This window comes from Microtus oregoni, unplaced genomic scaffold (assembly GCF_018167655.1).
Source record: "Microtus oregoni isolate MIOR12 unplaced genomic scaffold, Mior012 000009F_ref0000495, whole genome shotgun sequence".
Classification (NCBI taxonomy): Eukaryota; Metazoa; Chordata; class Mammalia; order Rodentia; family Cricetidae; genus Microtus; species Microtus oregoni.
In genome coordinates this window covers 36226519-36250476 of record NW_024543068.1, presented here as the reverse complement: position 1 = coordinate 36250476, position 23958 = coordinate 36226519, and the positions used below count along the sequence as shown (strand labels likewise).

Below are 23958 nucleotides of genomic sequence, written 5' to 3'. Positions count from 1 at the left end.
TTGGGATCTTGGTCTTGGGGTGGGATGGGGGTAAGGGAAGATGGGGAGAGAAAAGGGAGAAGGGGAGGATGGGGGAACTTGGGGAAAAAGGAGGATTGGGATAAAGGAAGGTTGGATAGGGGAGCACGGAAGCACAATTCTTAGTTAAGGGAGCCACCTCAGGGTTGGGAAGAGACTTGAACCTAGAGTGGCTCCCAGGAGCCCAAGGTGATGTCCCCAGTTAGTTCTTTGGGCAGCTGAAGATAGGGAACCTGAAACCCTATCCTATAGCAATACTGACGAATATCTTGCATACCACCATAGAACCTTCTTCTGGTGATAGATGGAGATAGAGACAGAGACCCACACTGGAGCACTGGACTGAGCTCCCAAGGTCCCAATGAGGAGCAGAAGGAGGGAGAACATGATCTCTGGTTCTTAAACTTTTTTCAGCCCTTCTTCCACCATGTTCCCTGAGCGTTAGGCACAAGTGTTCTTCTTTTGTAGAGGTTTTTATGAGTTCGATCTCCAAAGCTCTGCCATTAAACATCCGATTTGTAAAGGGCCAAATTTTGCGTGGTGTTTAGAGCACAGTGGTTAAGGAGAAAAGTACTTTGGAACCTAGAGTACTGAATTCAAATTTTTGTTCTGCCACTTAGTAGTCAGCTGATATTTTGTAAGTCACATAGCAGTCTTCTCATTTGTAAAATGGAAATATTAATTACCAAGATGGTGCATTAAGAGAAATAAGTAAATGACTCCATAGAACATTGTTTGCTTGCAGTATTTTAATTTTGTTATGGATGTGTACAAAATTATAACACAATATGATTTGGAAAACCTGGATATCTTTCTATATCCTTTTCATTACTAAAATATGCGCACAGTTAATAATATTATTTTCTCTTATTTTTCTCTCTTCCAAAATAATTGACATAACATTTATCCCTTCAGAAAATCATTCAGTTTTGTACCATGTCAAATTCAATAACGTCTTATACTTTAGGCCTTTTATAAAATGTATGATATTGAGTCCTGTGCCCTGCACAGAAACTGTATAGCCAAGAAAGGAGATAGAGAAGCATGTGCCTGAGAAAGCAAAGCTGTCTTTTTTTTCTTTAAGTTATTAATATATTGCACATAGTTAATAAATGGTGTCTTGCCGCATAAAGGTTTTCTTGGTAGAGATACTTAAGATCATAAGAAAACCCACAAACAGCTTCACAGAGACTCATCATTTGGTCTGAGTCAAAGATGTTAAGTTTATAAGATGGAACGATACTGAAAATTTAATTTATTTTCTTCTCCTGTTTGGTAGGTATTTACTACATCCTCAATTCCTAAGTCACCAGGTTGATGATTTGGCTTTTTTTTTTCAGAATCAAGACTTTTTTAATATTTATTTATTATGTATACAAAATTCTGTCTGTGTGTATGTCTGCAGGCCAGAAGAGGGCACCAGATCTCATTACAGATGGTTGTGAGCCACCATGTGGTTACCGGGAATTGAACTCAGGACCTTTGGAAGAGCAGGCAATGCTCTTAACCACTGAGCCATCTCTCCAGCCCGTGATTTGGCTTTTTTCCCTACTATTTATTCAACAATAACTCATTAAAGCATTTTCTATATGCTGAGTGCTATTTTATGTATTTCATTGGTTTTATTATATTTTACTAGTATCAGCTCCTTGAGAATGGATCTTCACTTGCCCACTTTGTAGGTGAATACAAAAATGAAGTACTAGGTTGCCTGATGAGACAGGTGGCAAGGAGAAAGCAAGGATGCCTCCCAAGTCCCTGGTTCCACAGACCTTGTCAGGTTGCACTTCTAGTATACTCTAAGTTTTCTATCTCATTTCTGTGACTTGTGCTTCCACCTCAAGAATCAACTTCAGTTATTGCTATTATACTTTCTGTTTCCACCACAATCCCCTATTTCCTCTAATGTCAGACCTCATAGGTTATTGAACAGTGCATATGCTCTCTTTGAATGAAGGACTCAGTTGTATCTATCCATTTTGGTAAATCAAAGGGTATGACATGAGGCTAAAGTATAACCACAAAAAAATGCTCTCAGTTACACAATGTAGCAAGCAAACAAATTCTGTTTCTAAGAGGAAGCTGTAAACGAAATCTCACTTCTATCCTTTCAATAATGACTTTTAATTTTCAGGCTGTTTTTGCCAGGGTTTTAGTTACGTGTTATCTACTAAATTCTTAATCTGCTTGCAAGTTTGAGAACTAAAATTCAAGATGACTATAGTCATTGTTTAAACAGTCCTCTATACCCATCTTTAAAAACCAACAAGAAGATGTCTTTAGATATGTTATACCAGAGATTAATATATTTGTGGTTATTCTGTAAAAATGATTATTTTAAAAATTAACGTACTCTTAAATTGTGTCATATTAAAATGTGGTTTTATAATGTAAAATAAACAATGGTTTATGAATATTTGTATTCTAGTTTCAGCTTTTTTTCTAATTAGCTGTGAAACCTTGGACATGTTCCAAATGTTTGCAATAGCAAAAATTTCCTTGTCATGAGAACAGAGGACTATGTTACCTCTAAGATGCATCCTAAATTTGCATCCTGACTCAATTTAATTTGTACATCATGCTCCTTTATTTAACAGATAGCGTGAAGATAATTAACTACCTCTGCTCTGTCATGAAAAGAGGCTTGCTTTAATGATCTTGGTGATACCAAAGGAAGGCTGAACTATTTCAGACCATAACTATTAAAAACACATTGAAGCCAAACATAAAAAGATTTTAAAGTAAGATAAAGATTGTTATTCACAATAGGAACAGTAAATATTGTTCTGTTCTGTGAGCGGTAATAATCCTGCCTTTGTCTGCCATTCTCAGTTACCAGAAAAGACTTACTAAAACAGCGTATTTCTTTTCTAATATAGTCAATGGCTGCCCTATTTCAACCACAGTACTCAAAATAGGTATATACATTAGCACTAGGCAACCAGTCTTTATTATTGTTATTTCAAGTATCATAAAAGCACACAGAATGCAGAAAACACATTATGCTTAATTTTGTTGTCAGCAATTCTGTTACCTAATGATGATTTGATTCATAGTTTCACCTGGATGTAATAGGAATTATCCTATAGGATGTTTGAAAGGATAGACTCTAGTAATATCTCCCAAGCACTTAGCACCATCTTAATCCATAACAGGAATTCCACAGGTAACATTCTTCCAAAATGAAACCTTTAAGAATCTTTCAGTAAAATCACCAAATTTTGTGATTCTTCATAAAATATGTAAATATACACACCATAGAACCCAAAAACTCTGATTCAAGGCAGTTACTAATGAAAAATGAAAATTACATATATACATATATTTATAACAATTGTATTAATGACTTCACAGTGTAGCATTGTTCACTGATTACACAGGAATGAACTACTAGAATATGCAATAATATAGATTAATATCCAGATATATTAAGTAAAATAAGCTTGAATTAGTGACTATTTTTTTTTTACATCATCTAAAGAAGGCAATGATATAGACAGGCTAAGTATAAAGGAGTGTAGGAGGAGGGCCCACTTGTTAATCCCAGTCTCCTGGCTAGCTTAGCCCGGAAATAACCACACAGAAATTGTATTCATTAAAACATTGTTTGGCCCATTAGCACTAACTTCTTATTGGTTAACTCTTATATCAATTTAGCCCATTTCTATTAATCTGTATATTGCCACGTGGCTGTGGCTTACCTGGTAAAATTTCCAGTGTCTGTCTTCTGTGGCTTTGTGGATTCTTTTAACTCTGCCTCCTTTCTCCCAGCATGCTATTTAGTTTTCCCGCCTACATAAGTTCTGCCCTATCAACAAGCCAAGGCAGTTTCTTTATTCATTAACCAATGAAAGCAACACATAGACAGAAGGACCTCCCACACCAAAGGAGGCGAGTGACTGTTGGTGTGCAATGGAGGTAGTGGGAATGCTATATATCCTGAGTGTGATGCTTATCACATGACTATATATATCGATCAGAATTTACAGAAGCAACCAGATGTGGTGGCTCATGCCTGTACTAGCAGCATTGAAAGCTGATGAGAAGATTGCCTCAAGTTCAAGACCTGAGCTGCCCTATCCAGAAAAACCTGACCTAGATTCCTTACTCTACCTCATAACATTACAGATAATAGGTTTGAAATCATGGGTTTAACTTTCTGGAAATTACAACTCCATGAGCCTAATTGTTAAAATCTGTGTGTATACTTACTTGATGTCATATATATGTTTCACCTTCATGAAACTTTACCTAAAATAAGTCTATGAGTAGAAATATAAAAATGCAAATGGTAAAACATGTCGATAAGGATATAACTACAGTAAAGTAAAAAAACATTTTAACAGGAAATGAGAGTTGATTTTGAATGTTTTTTTTTCCTAGTTTGCAGGGATATCTCATCTATAGTTACAGAATTCAGAAGATTAAAACAATCATTCAAACTTCTAAAATTTAATTACAGAATAAGTCTATTAAATTCTTTAGCCCAGATAGAAAACAAACTAATATCTTGTGCCTAAACTTACATGCAAATATCCAGTCTGCTGCATGCCTTTATAATTTTCCATTATTAAAGTAGAAAAGTTGCATTATCTAGTGTTCATTTTCATTACTCTAATTAATTTTCTCATAATTGGGATTTTATTATTTTTTTATTTATTGCATTTTTATGCAAGAAACTAATCCCACTGAAATCATGTGCATTCAACAAAATGCAGAGACTCCAGACTTTAAATTACTTTTAATTAATGACTGTGTTTTTCAAGTTTTGAAACAATTACATGTTCATTGTCAAATACTATTTAAACTGAAAGACAGTATTTTCATGCAAATTAAGCTTTGACAAAAATAATACTAAAACTTGACTTACTTAGTACCATAGTTTTAAAGTAATGCTAAACTCTTTTTTGACATTTCTTAAAACTTGTGGAAATGATGGTGGGAGCCTGGAAAATTATTTTAAAATTACAACGTTGAGCACTACCAAAATAAAAATGAAGGTAACAATTCAGTGCATAAAGCTAGGAGAAAACACAATAAAGTTTATTCCATGAAAAACTGACGGGTCTATAAGAAATAGAAAAGTTTACCTTGTTCCAAACATCACACAATATATACAAACATGAAAATGCCACAGTTCCCATTAAGATATAGGCTGATTATTCCTTATTGGTTAAAATTAACTCAGTGTAAAGTTTTGTAGACGAAATTGCCTGTGCTTTAAGATGATATCCTCAAGAAAAATATCTCTAGCAATGAAAGTTGCCATCAATCTACTTTTTAGGGAAAAAAAATCTCTTACAGAAAAGGAATTGAAAGTGTTAACTTATATCTGTAAGAATCAGGTCATAGTTTTGTGTATCAAAGATGGCTTGACAACATACTTAGGATTTCCTGAGTTTTATTGTTAATAAAGTTAAAAGAAAATCTAGTGAGAGCAGGCAGTGGAGCCCCATTAAATCTGTATCTGAAATGCCCATTGTGCTTATCTCTCTACTCAGACACTTTTCTGAACCCGTGTTCCACATTCTGAATTCTGTGCATAAAGTTAAACATTGCAGAAGGGCATATCTGATACTACAGATGAAGTAAGGTTGAAGGTAGGGACTAGCAAAGTTCATACACTTAAGAAGCTCTGCCTTTAGTATTTCTATTACTAATGTTTGGACTCTTGTGTGAAGAATTGTGGCTGCTAAAACGTGGCTAGATTTTAAACTAACAAAAAGGTTTAGCTCATATTCATCCTTTATCCTGTGTTTTAACATGCCAAAACTAATATTTGCAGGAAAAATTGCTATCGATGCAGCAAGCCAAAGAAACTGCTGTTGAGCAGTACAAAAGGCTGGAAGAAGAAATACAGACCTTACGAGTTTACTACAGGTAAAACATCTCATACTTCAGTTCACGTAATATTGCTTGAGAAACCCCTATACTGATATTGTAATTGTGGCTGAAGAAATTTCTCAATGAAATTAGACTCTGAAGATTTAAAGCATTTTATAGTATTTAAATTACCTAGAATATTGTTTTTTACCTTTTATTCATACTTTTGGTTAACATTTAAGTTTATACCATTAAATTCATATAACTCATTAAATAGTCAGTTGTCTAAGTGAAGCCTGGATTGTTGAGGTATTTGTTCATCTAAATGCCACTTCTAAAATTATGTATGTGCTATATACATGTGTGTAGATAGATAGATAGATAGATAGATAGATAGATGATAGACACACGTGTGTGTGTGTGTGTAATGCATGTATATAACATGAACTTTCACTGTTAACAATATGCCATGAGAAATTTTTATGGAAATATCACTAAATACGTAACACAATCATTTCATTTCTATTCTTTTTTGTTTTTTTGAGTCAGGGTTTTTCTGTAGCTTTGGAACCTGTCCTGAAACAACCTCTTTACCTCTTTCTTGTAGCCGAGGCTGGCCTTGAACTTACAGAGATCTGCCTGCCTCTGCCTCCCAAGTGCTGAGATTAAAGGTGTGAGCCACCACCACCCGGCCATTTCATTCCTATTCTAGAATAGTTATAAAAACTTCAAACTATATAAATGCTATATAATAAGGATTAATAATTGTTTTGCAATACTTCTGTTTCAGGTTTCTGTGGGGTGTGTGAGATATGTATTTTGGGTTAAATATAAAATGTTAAATTTCCATGGTGGGCAATGGTAAAGAAATTGTTTGATATATGGATGTTCTTGGTTCTTAAACAGTAAATCTTAAACTACCTTAAGTCTGAAATGTGAAAATCCATTGAGGCTATGGGTTAAACTTCAATGGGATTTTTTTAAAACTAGCATTGTTAAGTGCCTAAAATATAATGAAATCAAAATAAGTTTATTGAATTGCAATTATGAAAATATATCATGATATAAGTATATGCTTCATTATTAATGTATTAAATAGCAGCAAATCTAGCAGTGCATATGCTAATAACTACCATTCTTACTAATGATGATTATGGATGCTATGTGGATGATAATTGCAAGTGCTAGGGACTAAAACACCAAGCATTACTGTCAGCACAGCTGCCTTAAGTACCGTGTTTATTGCCTGCACTGGCATTTCAAGAAAAGAAAATACTAACGTCTTCCCACCAAAAAACAAACAAATAAACAAACAAAAACACTAAGAAACCCTGCTTTGGGGAATTGTCGATGACATCTTCAGTGTTGATTATTTTTAGCCCCCAAAACGAGGCTAAAAGTCCATAACTTCTAAATGTGACCTTATTTGAAATTGGGTCACTATAGAGGGGAACTAGTCCAAATGTGGTCATTTGGGTGAGTTTTAATCCCCCATGGCAGGCATTTTTATAGGAAAGGCGAAACTTGTCCACTGAGTCAGGTAGACACTGAGGAAACACATTGTGAAGATGAACAGCCAGAAGACAGCCAAGCAGCAGGAAAGCTGTGCAAGACTGCCACCAGAATGCAAAGCCAAGTTTGCCTGGGAAGAGTCACAGCCCACCTGACACCTGATTTCAGTCTCTTGTGTCCATCACTGCTTAGTTTATAGTTCTTTGTTACAGCACCCATAGAAAACTACCGCCACATGTGTTTGGGTGTTTAATTTGCTTTTCCAATTGTAGCCAGTGTTGTGGGAGAGTATACAGGTAACCAAACACCAATGGTAACGGAAAACATCTTGCTCTCCTGTTTTTTTGTTTTGTTTTGTTCTAATAGCACAATGGATATTATAGCGCTTGTGTGGTTTTTGTACTATTCTTAGTTGTAGCTATCATTAGAATCGCTTAATTTAGTTAGTCAATAAAAACCCTGGTTTAGTTTCCAATACCCACATTGAGCAACTCACAACTGCCTATAATTTTAGTTCCAATGAATATGACATCCTCTTCTGACCTCCAGGGTCACCAGCACAAGTGTGTAAGAACATATGTGCAGACACACACACATATACAGAAAGTAAAAAGGAAGAAATCAGTTTTTAAAGAAATCTTCTGAGAATTTACTAAATCTGAGAGTTACATAACATCTCCTAAACAGGTTACTGCATTAAAGATACATTTTCCACTTGCCTTCTCATTTCTATCTTTTGCAATAGACACACTCTAGTCTTTCATAAGCAAACTTCACCTTTCTGCTTTCTGCTAGGCTTTGAAAGGGGTGGGATTTAGAGTGCGTGCAGAACAGGAAGATGCCCGGACAGTGATTCTAGGTGTGAAAGAGAAAAAAAAAACAGCTAGGAATAACAGTGGATAAATATAATAATCACAGTACATTGTGTGTAAATGAGAAACCATCAAAAATAAAGAATGGACTAACCAGTTAATCAGGACTCAGCTATTAGTATATACCATTAGCTTGTATGGTTATTACTAACTAATTAGAAATATATTATAATCAATGTTCTTGTATATCAGTACAAAAGGCAAAAATTGAAATGACTCTATATTACAAGTTTACAGGCCAAAAATATGGGAAATAAGGAGTCCAAGGGTATTAGCCAACAGATAAAAGATAGTCTGAACTATGTCAAAAACTAAAGTTTAAGGGACATATATACTGAGTGGGGGATGGTCAAGAAACCATACATCAACAGCAGATCACAATGTATGTATCAGTGTGCTTACTATAAGATCAAAACATAAAAAGATCTAATAATAAACACTAAATAGGCTCTATTTAGTGGTTCACATCTATAATCCCCACCCTTGGGAGACTGAGACAAGAAGAGTGCCATGAGATCAAGGCCAGCTTGGAGTACAGCGTAACAGCCTACATAATACCCTTTTCTTAAAAATAAAACAAATAAATAGGGACCAGTGAATAGAGCCTGAAATCAATCCTTTGTGTCCATATCCTGGAAGGAAAGAACCAGGTCCCACAAGCTGTCCTCTGATCTCCAAACACACACTGTGAAATGCACAGGCATGGAAAAAAAGAAAAACAGAAAAGCCACAAGAGAGTTTATATCAGAAGTATCAAAAGAAGAAACCTATCCAATTATCAATCACAGAAAAATTAAATAGGGAAGTTTATGTGAGAAGATTCATGTGGCTATCAAAATGCAAGAGGTACCAGGAACCTTCATGAAATGCTAATAAGAATGCAAAATGGTGTAGCTGCTATAGAAAACAGTGTGCAGTTCTCTAAAGTCAAATAAAGAATCACTGCATGTCAGTAGTTCTACCCTTCAGTATACACAAAAGAGATGAAAAGGAGGATTCTAGTAGGTACTGTTACAGCTGTGTGTTCTCTGCTGTGTGTGACCATCAACACACAAATGAAGGAACAGGATGTGGCAGCACTTATCTTTCTATATGGAATAGAATGTTTTCCAACTTTGAAGTGACATGCAATTTTTATATATTCCATGTAACATGCATAAACCTTAAAAATCATTATTCTAAGTAAAACAACAACAACAAAACCAGCTTGCCAGGAGAGATGGTACACACCTATAATCCCAGCACTTGGCAGGCAAAGGCAACAAGATTCAAGGTTATCTTCAGCTGTCATGAGACAAATATTGTATTATGCTTTGTATACAAGATAACTAAAAAATAGGCATTTTATATAAATAGAAATTAGGATGGGACTTCTAAAAGAATCACTATACTAAGGAGGAAAAGCTGTCGATGATAAGCAGGCTGGGAAGCCAGAAATATGGAGACTTTAGATTCAAGATCACAGTGAAGATCTCCATGATGTCTTCTGTTTACTTCAAGTGCCAATGCCACAGCCATCCCCTGAATAGTCCATCAAGATAGCTCAGCGCATGGATGACAGGAGAACACAGGACCGGTGACCTCTCCACACCGAGGACGCATCCCAGAAAGCTCTGACAATGCCAGGATGTCCGATGAAGTGGTAACAACTTTTTCCTCTTGGTGAAGTTGTCTCCATGGGAACACTGAGTAATATCAAGAGAGCCTGGAATAAAACTGGACTCGCTGAACATAGCGGACAATGAGGACTACTGAGAACTCAAGAACAATGGCAATGGGTTTCTGATCCTACTGCACGTACTGGCTTTGTGGGAGCCTAGGCAGTTTGGATGCTCACCTTACTAGACCTGGATGGAGGTGGGGCTTCCTTGGACTTCCCACAGGGCAGGGAACCTTGATTGCTCTTTGGGCTGACGAGGGAGGGGGACTTGATTGGGGGAGGGGGAGGGAATTGGGCGGCGATGGTGGAGAAGAGACAGAAATCTTTAATAAATAAATAAATTTATATAAAAAAAGAGAGCCCCTGCAGACATGTTCAGCATTTTCTCTTTACAAAAAGGTGTGGACCACCTGCTGACAGCTGAGTATAGGAACAATGTGTTAAAGCTTGTGCATCACCAGCTCACTGTTCCGGAGCTTGATACTTCAGGCTCTGTCTAGAGACCACATCCCTGATGGAGAAGGTGAGGGGAAAGCTCTGCACAGGGGACTGCAGAGGGAACTGCAGGACCTGGAGCTGGAATAGGTGAAGCCAGCCTAGAAGATGGAGTGCATAGACAGCAGTAGACCTCAAGGTAGCCCGGGCAGAGACTCTACATCATGCCTTCCAAGAAAATTATTCTGGAATAATTCATCTAATTATCTTATTCTCACTGAGCCTCCATTATACAGCTATTTTTACTGTTTTAAATACCAATCTTCATGCTTCTCAGTGTCACAATTATGTATGTGTGTGATAATTTCCCTACTAGTACTATATATTATAGCAAGCCTTCTGTACTTTTGTGTCAATTAATAAAAACTCAAATTTAACGCTAGATTGAAAATTTCTTCAGAATAAGTTTCTTTTGCACAGTAGTTTCTGTGATATATATATATATATACAACAGTTCAACTATAAATTTATAAATTAAATTATTGAATATGCCGTGAACCTAGTTCATTGTCAAGATTTTTATAAAAATGTAAGACACATTAATGAAATGAGTATCATCAACCAACAAAATTTCCTTTTTTTCCTGAACTTATAGTGCTTAGATTTGAAAAACACCATCCAAAACTCTTATTTTTAATCTTTCTTGGAATTGCAATGTTAATACGTCTTAGAAAATAAGATTGTTCAGTATAACACTATTTTCTAAAAGACTAATTAGAATCATTTCCTAGAATGGTGGCTGAGTTTTCATGTTGTTGGAAATATATAAAGTGTGTTGACAAAATAAAAGCTAGTCATCTAATGGCATGAGAAGCGTAGAATGGTGGCTAAGCACGTTTGCCAGTGTCCCGCAGAGAAATGAGAAAGACCTCACTTGTAAGAGCAAAGAGACTTGCTGAAAGGAAGTCCTTCAAGCAGCTTTGGGAGCTTGAAACCTGCAGGGAAGCCAACAAGGAATCCTGACAGAGTTCATGCTGCAGTTGTGACTCCCAAGAGCCCTATTTTCTTCCTCCCCAGGGATTTCTGCTTCCTCAGTAAGGTCTGATTAGAAAAGTCTTACGCACACCATATAAAGGAACCTGCTTTACTGAGTCTCCTGATTTTAATAGTAGTCACTTCTGAAGCACAGCAGTAACTAGATTTGGCATTGACCAAAGAGCTGGGTGTTTTATGAGCTGGGTAAACCTGCTCCTGGAAGCCACTGGTGATTCAATGAAAATATCCAGTGGCAGGAGTGGACTGCCTCCCTGCAAGTTCTTGGTCAAGAAGCTTCCAGAAGTCCCCAAAGCAGTACAGTCAATGGCCACTGCTGTTGGCTATCACCAGAACTCGATGATAAAACCTTATTGCTAAAGATACAGGAAAAAAGGACCTTTTTTACTGCTGGCTAGCCTTTATAATGCCAGAAGGTTCTGCTGAGGCATAAATGCCTTAACAGTATTATGTAGCTGTATGTAGCAATACCAACTAGGCAAAATGGACCCACTCCTGCAACAGTGCAAGCCTATTACAGGTGTGACCAACTACTTCACTTGTGGATTTGGTGGCCATACAGGAAGGAATTTACATCTGAAATAAACCCAACCAAAAATTCATGGCTGGGACGTCACAGACCCTAGTCATGACTCTGCTGCTGTTGCTTTGATAAATGGGCATGATGTGTTCATCAAATCGCCTTTCTAAATAACAATAATTATAAATTCCAGGACCCAGACATAACTCCACATACCAATGGACCCCTGAGTTTTTAAGAAGAAGCCACAATACATACTGTAGAAAAAACAACACAATCTTCAATAAATAGTGCTAGTTGAAGTGGATGACTGCATGTAGAAGAATGAAAATTGATACATACCTAGCACCATGCACAAAGCTCAATTCCAAGTCTATTAAGAACCTCAGCACAATACAAGATATCCTGAATCTGATGGAAGAGAAAGTGGGAAATATGCTTGAACTCATCGGCACAGGAAAATACATCCTTTGATTTCTAAATAATCATATGTGTTATATTTCAGAACAAACCCTTCATATTGCTTTCCCTTATTTAGCATTCCAAAACAATATATCGAGTGTGCCCATTTGGTGTGTGAAAATAATATCTATTTTTAAAAATTGCTACCTGTTCAGTGGTGGTGGTGCATGCCCTTAATCCCAGCACCTGGGATGCAGAAGCAGGTGAGTTCAAAGCCAGCCTGGTCTACAGAGTGAGTTTCAGGACAACCAGGGCTACACAGAGAAACCATGTCTGGATAAAACTAATAATAATAATAATATGAAAATCTGATCCCATGAGCATAAGCTATGACCAGAAATGACAATGAAAACATACAATTCCTCTTTGCTTGGGAAACTTTACTTAGTACAGTGAGAGTTTTAGGATATGTGAAATATAAATATCACATTTATTTTTTTATTTATAGAACATGTGTATACGAAGTGTACTAAAATGTTTATTAATTAGTTAAAATATTTGACAAGTGGAACTGGTAGTTAATCATTGGACTTGTTAAAGAACATTTTGATTATTAATTTCAAAAGCAAAGAATCACAATGTTAGCACACAGTACAAGATATAATAAACTGACATTTTAAAGCTATCCTTGATGTGCATAAACTTTTTAATATCACTGCTATCATAAAGAACTAAATCAATATTGACTAAGGATGCAGATGATGGTCCAGTAATACCAGCCAGGGCTAGCAGTGCTGCCAGACGTCCTGGCTTTTGCATTGTTGTTTTGCCACGGGGCACATTGAGATGGATGGGCTCCCAGAAGGGTGGTTGTTTACTTGCAGTTAGATATTTAAATGTGTGAATGTTCCAGGTTCAGTTACTGATGAAGTAGATTTTTTTTCTCTTTATATCATAAAGTACTTGGTCTACAGAGCTAACAGTGGTGGGAGCAACAGTTCATTAGTCAGATTGATATAATTATTTTCCCATAATTACAAAAAACCACATCATGTTAAGTCAGATAAATTTAAAGTTATTTTTCTCCACTTAAAATTCCAAAACTAAGATATGAAACTTTTGAGTTTACTGTGTCTTAACCTACTATCATGATTTTAAGCTGTAGATGGTTTATGTTATGTCTTATTCCTTTTGTGTTTATAAGGATTCATGATTGTTGGTATCTACTAATAAAATACCAGTCACTTTTTCAAATACTTTTTTAAATTGCCAGGTTCTGACTGAAATAAAAAATATAGAATATCCAATTGCTCTGTAAAGCAGGAAGTATAAGCATTTATAAATTTAGTTTTATTAGATAGTAGTCTGAATAATTTACTTTAATTCATAAGATGCCTAGTTGTCGTCTCATTTGATCAGGTTAGCTATTTTGAACAAAACTTTTTCCTAAACCCTCAATTGTATGAGACAGGGTAAAATAATCATGTGTCCTGGGAAGCTGCACACTGATAACCCGCGATAGCCTGACATGGAGAGGGCCGTGCAGTCGGCTGCTTTAATTTGGTGTTTGCTCATCTTTCCATTGGTTAAGAAAATTGTTTTGCATTCGTTCTTTTCATATGGTATAATGTTTTAATTCAGCACTAGCACTACAGTAAGACAGATGGTGTGTGTTCTTTCTAGACAATGACCTTTGACAAGTAATTAACCTCTCAAAGCCTCAATTTCCTGACACATAAAATAAGAATTCTAGTTCTCCTTCCTCATTGTAAAGAATAATCAAATGAAGTGGTGCATCTGCCGTACCTGGATGGCCAACACAGAAAGAGGCACTATGATCACAATCCTGCCATCAAATTTAGATTGCCCTTGTTAACTTTGCCTTGAAAACCTACTAATCTACAGATGGAGGGCTGTTTGTGTTTTGTTCTATTTGATCTTTTACTATTTTCTAGTATGAATGTAATATTATGATAGGAGTGTAGAATTAATTATTGAATCTTTGGAAACAATTTTTTACTGGAATTAATATCTTGTTTTGTTTTTTTCCTCATTGTAAGTCACTTTAAGATCCATGAGTCTGGAGGGATGCTCACTGGGTAAAATGCTTGCTCACAAGTCTAAGAACCTGATTTTAGAACCTCAGAACCCATCTGAAAAAGCAAGATGCTTTGTTGTGCAGCATTTGTAATCCCAGCACTGGGCTACAGATAGATCTCAGGAACTTGATGTCCAGCCATCCTGGCAAACACAGAGAGTTCAGATTCAGCCGGAAATCATATCTCAAAACTAAAGTGCAGGATAACAGAAAAAGACACAAGCATTAACCTTCACACGTGTCCACGCAAGTGAGGACACTTCTGCGTATGCACGCATGTGCGCGCGCGCACGCACACACGCACATGCATGCACACACACACAGACACACACACACACAAGCACATTTCATGGGTTGTAAGGGTACAAGGATATCTATCACAGGAATAGAAGAGAAGAGAGAAAATCATCATAAACAATTTTTTAACTGTCATAATGTAGCAGATGCTTTCTAGGCTATTTAGAATAAGTAAATTAGATCCTCAAAGTGAGCATTTTTATTTCTTTATTTGGTTGGTTGGTTTAGGTATTTTGAGACAGGTTTCTCTTTATTTCCCTGTGCTGGAACTTGCTGTGTAGACCAGGCTGGCCTAGAACTTAAAGAGATCCACCTGACTCTTCCTCCTGAGTGCTGGGATTAAAGACGTGTGCTAAGCTTGAAAATCTTCACACTTCCACATTTTCTTTCTCTTTTCTTATTTATTTATTTTTAATTTATTTTATTTGTTTTTTTTTTTCCGGGCAGTTTCTGTGTGTAGCCCTGTCTGTCCTGGAACTCTGTCTGTAGAACAGACTGACCTCAAACTTAAAGATCTGCTTGTCTCTGCCTCCCAATTGCATTAAAGGCCTGTGCCACCCCTCCAGTCAGAATGAGCAATCTTTAAAGCAAAAAGATACAGATTTGATCAAAATGGTACCCTTAACTCAGATTTAGCCTTTTCTGACTCATAGTTTATTCTCATGAGTTCTTTTTTCACACAGGAATTCTTTAATGCTCAGAAACCTGTTGAAAAATGTCTGCTTATACTAATTTTTATTCCTTTTAGTCTGTCAAAAGATTTTCATGGGTTTCTCTATTGATATTTCCAATTCCGACTATTCTGTATCTTATAATTTAATTTGGTACAAGAATTATCTGGTGTTATCCCTTCTGCATCCTTGTGAGATATCATCCCTTTTACAGATGGGAAAACAAAATCACAGAGAGGTGAACTAGTATGTATTAGGGCCAAGATAAAAATGTATCTATTCTGAACATTCAGTTCCTACTAGACAGCGTCTCCTATCGTACCTCCTTCTTAATATTCCTGAACAAAAACTGGTAATTCAGCACTGTCTTCCTGATTTGGCTCTGCTTGATATGTTTATTGCACAAAACATATCACTAAGACACTGGGGAACTTGACCTGCTTTGGAGTTTAGCCGTCTTTGTCTGTGTTCAACTAAACTGTACAATTTATAACCGCAGTCGGTGTCTGGATTTATAAATAGACTTCCCCTGAATATTCTTTTGAGAACTTTTAAGCTCTAGCGTTATATCATGTGTCAGGCTACAGAAAGGGAATGCTCGGCCTGACAGTAATTTTATCTACACACTCATAATACTTTATTTTTATTAGTAGGTTATAGTATTACTTTGTTGTTTTATCAGTGTTCTAACACAATTGCTCACAAAACAGTAACCATATTAAGAAGTAATCATTAACCAAATAGCCCATGGGTTATGAATGATTTATTAAGGGTTGAGGACTCTAGGAGCCCATGGACAATTGGGTATCCTAGGACAGATTGCAATCGCTGTTCTCAAGGAAAACAGAATTATGCAGAAAATGTGTATTCAAAACTGGAAACTAATACCGTGCTGTTAAGTGATGTTATTGGACATTCTCAAGTCACAAAAGGAAGAGATCATTTACGCTGGAACAGAGGAAGTTTCATGGGATGGCTGGGAATTAAGACATGACTAAATAAGATTCTAAGAGAGGACATTATGTTCTGGAAGCAGCGTTTAAGCAAAAGTGCTGAGGTTGTAATGAGCATATTGTATCACATTGTGCAGTTAAGAGGAATGCTCAGAAATTTTAATGCCAACTACACTTTTTAAGCCTGTACTTCCTTGGATGCTTTGGGAACATGGGATAATTTGCTTAAGTCTTTACAATAAAGTTATACCCAAATTTTTCTGAAATTTCTAAAAGTGGGTTTTTTTTTTTTAAAGTAAATGAAATTTTTGAACAACTTAAGAATTTCTGGTTGTACAATCCAAAAGTCCAGTGCTTGTCTACCATGCTCACAGCCCTGGCTTTCATACTCAGCTCAACAACAGTAGCAAACTGCTCTTCATGAAGAATTTTGAGTGCATTCTAAAGCAGGAAGAATGAAGCTCACACTGACTCATTTCCTCCCCTGAAGCCATCAACCTGCGTACAGTTCTGTTCCATCCATGCTTTCACACACAGCCCTCTGCCCCCTTGAATTATTTAAAAGTTAATTTTATATATTATGTAATGTCATTTATAATTGTTTGTAGGAAGAATTTCCTAGTATTTTAAATTTTCCAATATTAATTCTTTTTGGTACATCCTCATGGTATAGCTAACAACTGACTGAAAATTTCAAGTTATCTTCTTTAATCCTCCGTATCATTAAGAGGGATAAAGTAGTAACCTTATACATACATGCAGATTCAAAATGTGTAGTCAGACTTTACTTTGGACCGCCAGCTCCAAATAACAACACAGACTTACTTTTAATTTTGAAAGCTCAGCCTTAGCTTAGGCTTGTCCTGCTAGCTCCTATAACTTAAATTAACCCATTTATTTTCGCTACCTTTTGTCAAATGGCTCATTACATCATCTCTCCATACTGTCCATGCTGCTTCCTCCGCATGGACCTTCTTCTCAGAGTCCTTTCTCTGCCTTGAAGTCTGTCTGTCTATATCTCTTGCCATTAGCTTTTTAACTACACCAATCACAGCAATATATTTTTACACAGTGTACAAATATCCTACAACATAAATTATTTCAGAACTTGTGTCATTCATTCCATCTTTATATGCTCCTTTTTATTGACTCATAAGGTATTTATTATTAATAATATGGTATTAAAATAGATATGATATTAAAATGGACATTTGAAAGTAAAATAATATAATGATTTTGTGCAAAGGATGTATTTCCTAATTTTTTTAATCTAAGGAATACTTACTTTTAAGTTATAATAGAAAGGACAAAAAAGTAACCACATATATAACTTAAATAGAACAAATAGTAAAACATATGTGGCCATCTTAGTAGATGAAGGAAAAGGATTTGATAAACTGTGTGCACAGACAAACAACAAACCACTCAGCAGACTAGGATTCTATCTGACCCAGGCCTGAGTGTGTAGAAACATCTGTGAAAACCACAGTTACCATCACACTTGAGAGCTGTGAGTGTTTTCCTTTTACAACACCACACAAGACAAGGATTTCCTCCCTTGCACATATATACTAGAGGTCATAGTCAGGGCATGTGAGTAACAAAAACCCATTAAAGTTTTGGTGATTGGGAAAAACCTAAAACCCTCAGTATTCACAGATGACACAATAATAAGTAGAAACCCTACTAAACTAAAAAAAACTCGTCAAACTAATTTTTAAAAAGCATAATACAGTGTAGAAATCATCTGTAATTTCTAAAACAGCATTTATTTATCATCAAACATACTTCAAAATTAGAAACCATTGGAATATTTGTATTTGTTTTTTTAAAAAAAAAATCTGTATTTGTAAATACCAAGATGCTACATAGTTAAGATGGTAGGACCTACTAGACTCCCAGAAACTATTAGAAAACTGAAGCTAATAATAAAATAATCCTAAATTGAAAAGATTTAAGAAGACTAAGTGTTTTCTTTTATTTCTTTTCTTTTTAGAGTTTTTGATTTTAAAGATGGTCTTTAAAAAGACAAAGCAGAAAAAGTTCTACATCTTGCATTCAGAACTCACTACAGAGATAGAGAAATCTCATTTATCAAAGCAGTGTGCTAATGGCATGAGGACTGACATCTACGTCAGTGGAATGAAGTCTAGGGAGAGTTGAGAAATAAGCCCATAGCTGGCACTAAAAGACAAAATGGTATGCTGGCTTTTATACTTCTTCCTTTAAGAGCTGTCTGTTCAAGTCATAGGCCATTTTATCCTGTGCTTTCTCAGTGCTGTGACAAAATGCCTAGCAACGTCCAGGAGAAAGAATATATTTTGTTCGCAGTTAGAAGATATCGTCTATCCTGGCAGGGAAGTCATGGCAGGCGGACCTTGGGGTCGTCTTGGTCTGCAGTCGGGAAGGCAGAGAGCAATGAATGCTAGCTTCCTCCTGTTTCATGCAAACTCAGGGGATAGTGCAACCCACTTTTAGGGTGGGTCTTTCCACTTCAGTGACCTAATCAAGATAATCCTTCACCTGCATGGCCAAAGGCTTATTTTGTAGATCCTTCAAGTTGATAGTCTATACTAACCCTCACAATGATTCAATGTAATATCCAATAAGTGTTTGGAAAAGTGTTCAACATCCTTAGTCATCAAGGAAGTGAAAGTTAAAACTACATTGAAATTCTACCTCACTCTAGTCAGAATGGCTATCAACAAGAAAATAGATAACAACAAATACTGACAAGGATGTAGAAAGGGGGTTCCTCATATAGTATGGGAATGTAAACTGTGGGAGCCGGTATTGAAGAGAGTTGCTCACAAAAACTAAAAATAGTACCCCTATTTATGGCCTTGCAATACTCAATCCTATATATTAGGGTGTTATATATTCAGAGAATTCTAGGTCAGCATACTACATAGATGCTTGCAGATCGGCATCTATTTAAAGCCGTACTGTTCACAATAGGGAATCAGTCTCAACAGATGAACAGGTATAGAAAATGTGGTATACATACACAGTGGAATTTCATTAAGCTGAAAAGTCACTGAATGAAATAGCAATTGCAGAAAATGGATAGAACTAGAGAATATTATATTCAGTGAAATAAGTCATACTCAAAAAGACAAATTCCATGTGATTTTCTTAACTACAGAAACTACATGTAAATTAGATATACATGTAAACATGTGTGTGTGAAACCTGAAAGTAGAAAGAATATTATAAGAGATTGGGGGAAGAATGGGGAACAAGAGAGGGTGATACAAAGGAAAGATACAATTTGAGGGAGGAAACCTAGCCAGCAATTGTGGGAGAGCAAGGATAGGTGAACGCTGTGGAGCTGGAGGTCAATTAAGGAGAAAATATATCTATATGAAAATTTCCCAATGAAATCTATTTCTTCATATTCAAAACAGTAATAATTATAGAAGAGAACCCCTAAGTAGCAGCATTTGCTAAGGAGGTTGAACCCAGGAAGTACTCCACAAAGAAACTCCAGTCCCAGGTGTTACAGCGAGTTTTGTCAACCACTTCAAGAAGATTAAAAACAGTTGTAATGTTTTCAGAAAATAGAATAGGGAATATTTTACAAATCAGTTGGTGAAATAACTTTGAAAACCATTCAAGAGCATAACAAAGACAAAAACTACAAGCTGAAACCTCTCAGGAATATAAGCCCTAAAACTTTCCACCCGGACTAGAAAGCAAATCCAACAATAGGTAAAACTGATAGAGTGGAAAGGCAGTGCTTTAACATTTGAAAATAAGTGTAATTCACACTGTTAAGGGAGCAGGGAGAGAGAAGAGGATGCTGAAAAAAGCACTGCATCCTCTTGGATGGAGATAATCCAAAACCTGCTTAGTTGCCTGGTAAGACTGATTTTAAAAAATATCTAGAAGGAAAGTCGCAGCTGTCATCATTAATCTTAAAGTCTAGATGACTTTTTAATAAGAGTGAGAAAAGGGCGTTGATAGACAACTCACCACTTCCCTGTTTGGCAAGAAGTTATAGTTTCTTGAAATGGCAATGGGAGAGAAATTCACTTTTACTCATAAACAGTACAATTGCATTAGGCAATGATGAGCTCTTTTTTAAATGCTACTAGAATAAGTTTATTCAGATCAAAAAATGAAAGCTGACTATATTTTATCTGCTAGCAATAGACAAAGATGAATTTTAATATTTAGTTTTTAAGCCTCAAAGCAAAAGAAAAGACAAAAAATTAAATAAAATTCCATCTTAATGACTTAACACTGTACGCTGAAAAATATAGCAGCAATTATGACGGGTCTATAAGACTAAACAAAATACAGACAAAAGGAAGATCCTATGTGGCCAAGATGGCCATTCTGCACAAATGGTATGAAGAAGCACCTTCCGTCAACATCCTCGACTCCACATGATTCAGGAAAAAAAAAAAACATCCTTTTTAATTCTAGAAATATAGGCTAATGATACAATTTATATGAAAATGCCAATGACTGCCAAACAACTATCGAAACAATTTGATAAAGGAAACAGTAGGGAAAGTTAACCACAGGTTCCAAGATAGAGTCTGTAGACTCAGGCATCAGTCAAGACACTGGAGTTGGTAAAAAGACCGATATTCATGTTATTGGAACTGGATTTGGTAACACTTTCACCAAGAGGACAGTGCAATTTTTATTAAAAAGTCTAATATTTAAGAAATAGTAATAGAGCAATTGGGTAATTATATGTAAAGAAATAATTTTATCCCTGGCTTCACGGATCTGTCAGGAAAACATCTTTGATTAGAACTTTTCATTTCTAAACCTAATATAGTATCTGGCTGAAAATACATGTTTAATAGCTGTTTGTGTACTCAATAGTTGGCTACCCTCACTCCTAATTTCTAATTATTAACTCAGTGAAGGAAACTTCTCGCAGTTTGATGTAACTGAAAATTACGTCTTAGCTCTTAAACGGTGCTAGGTAGACATGTCCCCTCGTTTCACCATCAGTCCATTAGCTCTTCTCACCACAGCTTCCTAATGCACCCTCCTGGTGCTGCAATGCTGAACCGTTTCTCAGATATGGCTCTGTGCTGCTGTATGTATTACAAAGCTAAAGGAGTAAGAACATGGAATGCTTAAATAGAGCAAGCGGAGGCAGTCACTAGCCCTGGCTGTGGAGGATTCAGTGCAATTTTTTGGTGTTACTGATTTGCATATTACTCCCACTGATAGCTAGTGTCAACATTATTTATTCGTTTATTCTAACACTTTAATTCCAGAGTGCTCTCTGTTTTCTAAGAAAATAGATATAATGTGACTTTATTTTGCTCAAAGAACTTAAAGAACATTGGTAAGTTTCTTTTCAACAGATGTTAGCTAGAGATTGGTGTTTATAGCTGAAGTACAGAGGTCAAATGACTACTTGACCATTGACAGAGCCAAGCAAGATTTCAAAACATGTTCAAGATTTTGATGACTGATTTCATAAAATAATTTTTCGTGGAAGAGTTCTGTCCTTTTGAATTCCTCTCTTATGGTGGAGAAAACAGAGCAGCCATCAAAACAAAGGAATTCTCTCCAAACATTGGAGAACAGGACCTGAGAGACAACCCCAGTTAGGCTTCAGATGTCCCTAACTCTCATGCCTGCTGTCTTCCTTCAAAGGGCCAGACGCTATACTGTTAGCATTAACAGCATCCTCTTTATCCCTGAGTGTTTTCAGTAGCTCAGAAATCCTTAAGTGAAAGTAATGTTGTCATTTGTTAGCCTATGACCTTTTAATATCAGTACTGGGTTCACAAACAGTGATGAGAGGGGAAGAGCTCACAACGTCCTTAGAATCCTTCAAATCATACTAAAAGAAAACGAAATATGGACTCAATACTCTACTTGCTTTTCTGTGTGTGTGAAGACTTAGTATTTGTAAATGAGTACATAACGCATTTGCATTCCAGTTTGTCCCTGCGTTTATGTCCTTGAGACATTTATTTTTACGTTTTTTGAGGATAACTTTGAATTCTTCAGTCAGTTTTTAATCATAGGCATTCTAAGGAACAGTCTTAATAAACAGTTTCTGGCTTATGCCAAAAAAGGAGGCAGTGGCAGCAAGATCACATTCTTCCTCCTGTCACCCATGGGATATCTTTCACATTCCACGTGTGGGACTTGATCAGACAGGTTGCTGAGATTTTTGCTATATTAAAGACATTCTAAAAATTGATAGCTTCTTCATTTTTTACATCAATTTCCCTATTAATAAGTTATGACATAGATTCCACTGGTAAAAATTGAAGAAATACTTTGGCTTTTGAAAATCTGCAAGCCATTGACAGAATACTGGAAAGGGATACAGGCACCCAGACTGTTTCCAAATGTTGTAATTCTCAGTCTAAACACTGGTGAAATGCAGACGTGTGGAGAATGCACATGCAAGTCACCTCTGTGGTATGAAATCTAAGGAACAGCACAATTAAGACTGTCTCACAGGGTGGAATTCTAGAGTTACAGGGGTCTTCCTTTGGATTGAATTTATCAGCCCCCTGCCAAACAGAATGTTCTCTGGAACAAGACAAAAAGATTTTTGACACTCCATCAAGTACTGGAAGTCAATCCTTTATTTGTCTTTGCCTCTCTACAGCCATGACCTTCTTATACAACACTGCCTAAAAATGCTAATTATGTTTCTGTGACTGGGTCTCACTCTTTATTATTTCAGCTTTCCCATCCTCTGTTCTAACTGTGCTCTGCACATCCTACCTGTTTGGTGTCCTTGCAACATTTATCACCCTTGATACCTATTCTCTTCTGCGTTGATGTCACCATTTCCAGGATTCTGTGTCTTCTTTTCTGCTTTCTTCCTTAAGTAACTTCTAGAGCTTCTGAATATATAATTCAGATTTGAATATTATATCCTTTCACAACTTTTAAGATATATTACTCTTCCTTTTTTCCTGCTGATTCTACACTGAACTGATTCTAAAATGATTCAAATCAATTTATCTTTGTAGACTTTTTCTCATGGAAGATATTAAATTTATTTCACCTTTGGTGTTCTGAAATCTCTTAAGATGTCTGGGAATATATTTCTTTCATTTATTGTGATCTGTTCTTAAAGATTATTTCGACTTGAAGATTCTCTCCTTTCATCTTTGAACAATATTCCTTAAGATTATTTGTAAGCCCCACCCCACTTCTTTTACCCTTGATGTTTCTTTCTGGTTTCCTAATTGCCAGAGGTTGTACCACAGAGACAGATTAATGTTTTTTCTTAATATTTTAAAATCCTTACATTTCTGGTGTGTGCACTTAAAAATCTCTTCAACTTTATTTCAAGTCCATTTTTATCATTATATTTGAAGTACTATGTGCAGCATGAATAATCAAGTATTCTTTCTAACTTCTATCTTAGTAATTGTTATTTTTTATTCTCTTAAATTGTTCTTTATTTTGTAGCTCTTTTTATAGCATCTGATTTTATATAACTAGCATAATGTTTTCCCTATCTTTATGAGTCTACTAATTTTTTATTATCCCTAACCCAGCTTCTCTTATACTTAATATATACATTTTCCATCCTAAGTAACTTTAATACATTTTGTAACACTTGATATGAATTGGAATGTATGACAGTGTCTGAACTTCAGAAGCTTTTTAGCTTGATATTTTTACTCTGTCCAA

General features: G+C 36.0%; 1 protein-coding gene across 2 annotated transcripts in view; it reads left to right on the top strand.

The window, feature by feature from the left end:
- Nucleotides 1–23958, top strand: part of Mipol1 (mirror-image polydactyly 1) — a 254896-nt gene that overhangs the window by 168298 nt on the left and 62640 nt on the right. For both annotated transcript variants that reach the window (XM_041658524.1, XM_041658525.1), the window contains one exon: nt 5804–5898. In XM_041658524.1, the coding sequence (XP_041514458.1) occupies nt 5804–5898 (95 nt within the window). The remainder of the gene's footprint in view (nt 1–5803; nt 5899–23958) is intronic.